Source organism: Juglans regia, chromosome 12, assembly GCF_001411555.2.
Source record: "Juglans regia cultivar Chandler chromosome 12, Walnut 2.0, whole genome shotgun sequence".
Classification (NCBI taxonomy): domain Eukaryota; kingdom Viridiplantae; phylum Streptophyta; class Magnoliopsida; order Fagales; family Juglandaceae; genus Juglans; species Juglans regia.
Window position 1 is genome coordinate 20,068,781 of NC_049912.1, and position 5,836 is coordinate 20,074,616.

Genomic DNA, 5,836 nt, shown 5'->3' on the forward strand with positions numbered 1-5,836 from the left:
GAGAAATTGTAGAAGTTTTGAAAATCGTGAACAGACAATGAACGAGACTAGAACTTTATTTCTTCGGATTTTGTTCTATGACATCACCGTATATAATTATTATTTTTTAATCTTTAGACACTTATGCACAAGTCCTTTTGTATATGAGTTATTCTCGGCATAAGCCCATAGTCGCAGCACACCCGTGCTGTGTTTTTTTTTTTTTTTCACTTAATCAATGGAGGGTGCTGCGGTTGCAGCACATAGTAGGCTGCAATATATATTTTCTCTTTGTATATATCCCGAAAACTTTGGCTTTGCTTATTTTAATAAAATTCTTAAAAAAATTATTTTTAAACCATGTTTAAAATCCAAGTGAAAAAAGCCCTCCACAAAAGACCCGCCTCCAAACCCTCTTCCACTGTCTCTCTCCCTCTTTTTCCATGTCTCTCTAGTCTCTAGGGTTTTTCTTCCTCCATTCCACTCTGTTTCGCACTGCACACAATCAATTGTGTGCGCGGTACTACCGCTAGGTTTTTGTTGTAATCTGACGCCGAGAAGCTAGCAACCATGTCTTTGAGGCCGAATGAGAGAACCGAGGTCCGCCGGAACCGTTACAAGGTGGCCGTGGACGCCGATGAGGGACGCCGTAGACGGGAGGACAACATGGTCGAGATCCGGAAGAGCAAACGCGAGGAGAGCTTGCAGAAGAAGCGCCGCGAAGGCCTCCAGGCCCACCAGTCCTTCTCTTCCTCTCTCCACGCCTCTAACGTCGAGAAAAAGGTACGGTAAATGCATTTATCGATTTCTGTATATTCGTGCGGTGCGAATTAGGGTTCTGAATGTTAATGATTCACTTATTTTTAGGTCTTAGTCTTTGCTGTTGCTTTTTGTTTAATATATTTGGTTTGCCGATTTCTTTTCATTGAAGAATGCGTGATTAGGGGTTTTATTTTTCTGGGCAATGGTATATCGGTGAGTTTCGGCAGTGATGATGGAGTATTAGTATGTTGATGGTTTGTGACTGATTGATTGATTCTGATACAGTTGGAGAGTCTTCCTTCGATGGTTGCTGGGGTTTGGTCCGATGATAGTAATTTGCAGCTAGAGGCTACCACGCAGTTTCGGAAGCTCCTTTCAATTGGTATTTTCTCGTATGGTATTTTACTCTTGTTAGACTTTCTATGGTTTCTGTTTTCATTTAAGTGAAGAGTGAGTGTGATCGATGATTTCAAATACAGAGAGAAACCCTCCAATTGAGGAAGTTATTCAATCTGGGGTTGTTCCTCGGTTTGTTGAGTTTCTTGTCAGGGAGGACTTTCCTCAACTTCAGGTTTTTCATTCAAGTCTTCCTACCTTCTTCTGCAGATATGTACATCTCTATTATATTTGTGTTTTTTATTTAGTTTTTTCCTTTTCGTGGTTTATTGTGTAGTTTGAGGCTGCTTGGGCCCTAACAAACATAGCATCAGGAACTTCGGAGAACACGAAGGTGGTGATTGATCATGGCGCAGTTCCAATCTTTGTCAAGCTACTGGGTTCCCCAAGTGATGATGTTCGGGAGCAGGTATATATTGGAGCAACATGGATTTGACCTTATTTTGCAGGCAGAATAATGCTATTCTAAGGCCTCTACACCACACACCATCCACATGGCATAATTTGATTTATAAAATTCAAATCTTAAAATTTATCTTCCAAATCAAATTATGCTATGTGGATGGTGTGTGGTGTAGAGGCTTTACAATAGAGTTATTCTTGCAAGAATTGGTTAAAAAATGCAGAGGGGAAAAAACTACCATAGTCATATCTTAGCTCTTTCTGAACCTTTATATTATCACTGTAGGCTTTGTGGGCATTAGGAAATGTTGCTGGGGATTCCCCTAGATGCCGTGATCTTGTCCTTGGCCATGGAGCCTTGCTTCCATTGTTGGGACAGTTGAATGAGCATGCAAAGCTTTCAATGCTAAGAAATGCCACATGGACTCTATCTAACTTCTGTAGGGGCAAGCCACAACCTCTCTTTGATCAGGTGGTTTTTTGTTTATTTTTTTGCCTCCAAGCGTAGCCTCTCTGCCATCGTGTTTTGGGTCTTTGTAACCTGGATCTTCGATGGGCAGGTGAGGCCAGCACTTCCTGCTCTTGAGCGTCTCATCCATTCAAATGATGAGGAAGTTTTGACAGATGCCTGCTGGGCTCTTTCGTATCTTTCTGATGGTACAAATGACAAAATCCAAGATGTGATTGAGGCAGGTGTCTGTGCCCGACTTATTCAGTTCCTTCTGTGAGTATATCGCACATAATTGATCTACATGTATAATCTTGTTTCCAACTTATCGAAAAAATGTATAATCTCATTTCCAATTTTATGGAATATATGCCAAGTAATCTGAAGCATATGCATGTTGTTTCAGACATCCATCTCCCTCAGTGCTCATTCCTGCCCTTCGCACAGTTGGAAATATTGTGACAGGAGATGATATTCAGACGCAGGTAAGATCTCTTCGATTTTGTTTCTTAACTTTAAACATATATGCCAGCATTTTGTGTTATATTCATATGATTGTGTGGAAAGTGAATTGCCGCATTTCATTATGCTTAATTTAATTGCTCAAGAATATGGAAACACGAAATTGAATATATATTGAATAAAGCTAGTTTAATATATATTCAACTAAGGCTAATTCTCCTGAGTGAGCTCTGGTGACTAGAGGGGGGAAAGAAGTTATCTGTGGGCTTTTCCCTTTAAAAACAATCTTATAAAAAAAATCTTTCTGTACACCCACCTGTCAAGTTCATTAGGGAGAACATAGCACTGCCTTGAGGATGGGGAAGAGGAGTGTCCTCCAATAGGAGGAACTCAACTTCAATTGGGAGAGAAGATTAATGATTGGGGAAAGACCTTACTGTGTGAACCTCTGAATTTTGTCTCAAGCGGGTCCAAGAAGTTAGATCATTCGAAGCAAATGCCCCCAAATTGGGTACCATGGAAATTAAAAACTTCCAACACTCGTCGCCTTGATGAGTTAGGGGAACTTGACAGTATTGAAGCATGGGCAATTTTGTGTGATGAGGAGAAAGCAAAGAAGATTTGGTGTCTGGTTTGGTGTCTTCTAATAGAGCTTTGCTTATCAGGAAAACTTGAAAACGTTTGCAAACTAAAAATATTAAATATAGATTGCAATATAAAAATATTGCTGCTACTCTTTTTCGCCATCATGTGCTTTGAATATCTATTTCAAGATTTTAGGTATGAAGCTCACTGATTTCATAAATCTGTCAAGTGCAAGTTAAATTATTAATTGAACTTTTTATTTGAACTTATAAAAAAAGTATTTATTGAACTTTTAAGCCTCTGACTGTGGGCTGCCACGGCCTTTCTGAATACATGTTAAGTCTTTTAAATATGAGTTTTGAATATATTTTCTTTGAGTAATTGCTGCGTGGGTACACGACGTATTTGCCTGGATGTATATTTTAAGTGGACCTTTGCTTATATAACATTGTTTTAAAATGAGTTTTGAATAGTTATTGTTGTGATTCTTTAGCATTATTGAAAAAATACCTCAGAAAAGTGTTTTACATGGGACAGACACAAGAATCCTCACTCAATATTTGGATCTAATTTTTGAAAGTTCCTAGAACATGTGAATGAGTTGAAGTAATACTTTATAATCATATGTCAAATTCAACCAAACCTGCCGGTACAGATGCCAGGCCTTTTGATAAGGAAAATAGAAGAACTCTACTGAATGATTGTTTAAACAAATCCCCCGCAGCAAAAGAGAAAAAAAAAAAGAAGAAAAAGGGTTGATTGACTATTGTTACTTTTCCTGTGATTGCATCTCTTTTGTTTTTTGTTTTTTGTTTTTTTTCTGTGGATTTTGATGGGTCACGTGCTTTCTCAGTTTATAATCACTCATGGTGCACTGCCATGTCTTCTGAGCCTGTTGACCCACAATCATAAAAAAAGCATCAAGAAAGAAGCCTGTTGGACTATCTCAAACATTACGGCTGGAAACAGGGAGCAAATACAGGTAAGAGTCTTACTAAGTATATGTCAGCTTGTTCGTATAAGAAATCATTGTCTTAACACTAGATGTGGATAAAGAAATTAGGTTCCTCATTATTTTCTAATAATCTTTTGTAGGTTCCTCGCTAAAGAAACTATTTTGCAGAGGTATAGGTCAGTTGATTATTTGAAAATAATGTTAAGTCAACTTTGAAATGATGCAGGCTGTTGTTGATGCTAGTTTAATTAGCCCCTTGGTCACTCTGCTTCAAAATGCTGAGTTTGATATAAAGAAAGAGGCAGCTTGGGCAATTTCAAATGCTACTTCAGGCGGTACTCATGATCAAATTAAGTATGACCTTGTACTTTCTTTTCTTCCCCTTTATTCATCTGTTTATGGGGTAGATATTGTGCTAACGATTTTTTTTTTATAGGTACCTGGTGAGTCAAGGGTGCATAAAACCCTTGTGCGATCTTCTTGTATGCCCGGATGCAAGGATTGTCACTGTCTGTTTGGAAGGGTTAGAGAACATTCTGAGGGTTGGGGAAGCAGATAAGAGTTTAGGCAACACTGGAGAGGTTAACTTATATGCCCAGATGATAGATGACGCTGAGGGGTTAGAGAAAATTGAAAATCTTCAGAGTCACGACAACAATGAGATCTATGAAAAAGCAGTCAAACTTCTCGAAACATATTGGTTGGAGGATGAGGATGAGGCATTACCTTCAGGTGATGGTTCCCAGCCTGGCTTTGGCTTTGGCTTTGGTGGGAATGAGGTTAAAGTTCCATCAGGCGGATTCAACTTTAGCTGAAGGTAAGCTTTAACTAAATAAAGAGAAGCGAGGATAACCAGATATGAAGAATCATGAGATATAACCTTGTTTCACATTTTTATTACTCATTTGCTTCACAAAAAAATTGCAGGGATTAGAGTTGGATGAAGAACTTCATGGTGGGGATGGCAAGGTATGTTGGGTGAGGTCAGGGCATCTTTCAGTGTCTCATTTGAGTCGAGTCTGGTCCTTTGTCTGTTGAAGTCCAAAACGTGCCAATGTGGGTCAGTTATACCCTCGTGTCCAAATAATGTGGGACTAGGCGGGTTTAATTGTGGCGCAATGGCATAATCAGTTGTTCTGGGGGTTTTCACCTGGCACCATAGAAGGCTGCGATGTCAGCATTGTTGCATAAGCAGTACCCCGACGGATATGGTTTGGGGCAGCGCGTCTAGAGTCATATCGTTGCCATTTAGTCTGGATTTGTTTTGTCATGTTGGGTGGATATATTATTGCTGTATGCTGAATGAAAGGAAGAGACTTGTTATTTTTTTGTGGTAATAATCTTTTTAACGATTTTTGTACCAAAGTTTATGTTTGGTAATCTATTGTAGAAGTACAATACTATCATGTGGTTTGATAAGTCACATGTGAACCTCCAAAGTGGTGGTCCAGTTGGCAAAGGCTAGGGAATCATTCTTTCCTCCCTTGCCCAATGTCACATGTTCGAAACGGCTTGTCTTAATAAAACATATGAACCGAAGTTTTGGGAATCTTTGCATGCTGGTACTTTGGTGGAGTTGCAGTGACGGGTTGCCCCTTTCAAGGGTCAGTAGCTATGACTCAATCCAAACATGTCGCAATGGGTGTGGACTTTTATGGTCACGCTCAGAGAGAAAAATATTGTCGCACGTGAGATATTGCATGCAAGTTTACCAAATATAACTGTCAAAAGTTGATTAAGCATGACATGAAGTGATTCAAGTCGTTCTGGGATGCAAGTCATTGATAGGAAGCTGGAAAAGAATGCTGTCTGGTTATATTCTTTAGAGAAGATAAATAACTATTTTT

At 39.2% G+C, this 5,836-nt stretch overlaps 1 protein-coding gene across 2 annotated transcripts; it reads left to right on the plus strand.

Moving 5' to 3' along the window:
• Positions 1–384: 384 nt before the first annotated feature.
• LOC108994832 (importin subunit alpha-2-like) lies at positions 385–5,540 on the plus strand. 2 transcript variants are annotated; one of them, XM_018970218.2, is made up of 11 exons: positions 385–762; positions 1,027–1,123; positions 1,221–1,312; positions 1,415–1,546; positions 1,826–2,011; positions 2,100–2,263; positions 2,394–2,472; positions 3,888–4,016; positions 4,216–4,343; positions 4,426–4,806; positions 4,917–5,540. In XM_018970218.2, exons 1-10 carry the CDS (start codon positions 550–552, stop codon positions 4,802–4,804), a joined length of 1,599 nt encoding a protein of 532 aa, XP_018825763.1. In that variant the 5' UTR covers positions 385–549; the 3' UTR covers positions 4,805–4,806; positions 4,917–5,540. The 2 variants fall into 2 exon arrangements, with proteins under 2 accessions (XP_018825763.1, XP_035539580.1); XM_035683687.1 differs by lacking the exons at positions 4,426–4,806; positions 4,917–5,540 and having other exon boundaries at positions 4,130–4,218.
• The last annotated feature ends 296 nt before the right edge of the window (positions 5,541–5,836 follow it).

What these genes read in the sequence shown, in the direction of transcription:
- LOC108994832 (XM_018970218.2), top strand. Translation starts at nt 550, where the DNA reads ATGTCTTTGAGGCCGAATGAGAGAACCGAGGTCCGCCGGAACCGTTAC. An exon ending in GTGATGATGTTCGGGAGCAG is followed by an intron (nt 1,547 to 1,825) that starts GTATATATTGGA and finishes TTATCACTGTAG; the next exon opens with GCTTTGTGGGCATTAGGAAA. An exon ending in GAGATGATATTCAGACGCAG is followed by an intron (nt 2,473 to 3,887) that starts GTAAGATCTCTT and finishes GTGCTTTCTCAG; the next exon opens with TTTATAATCACTCATGGTGC.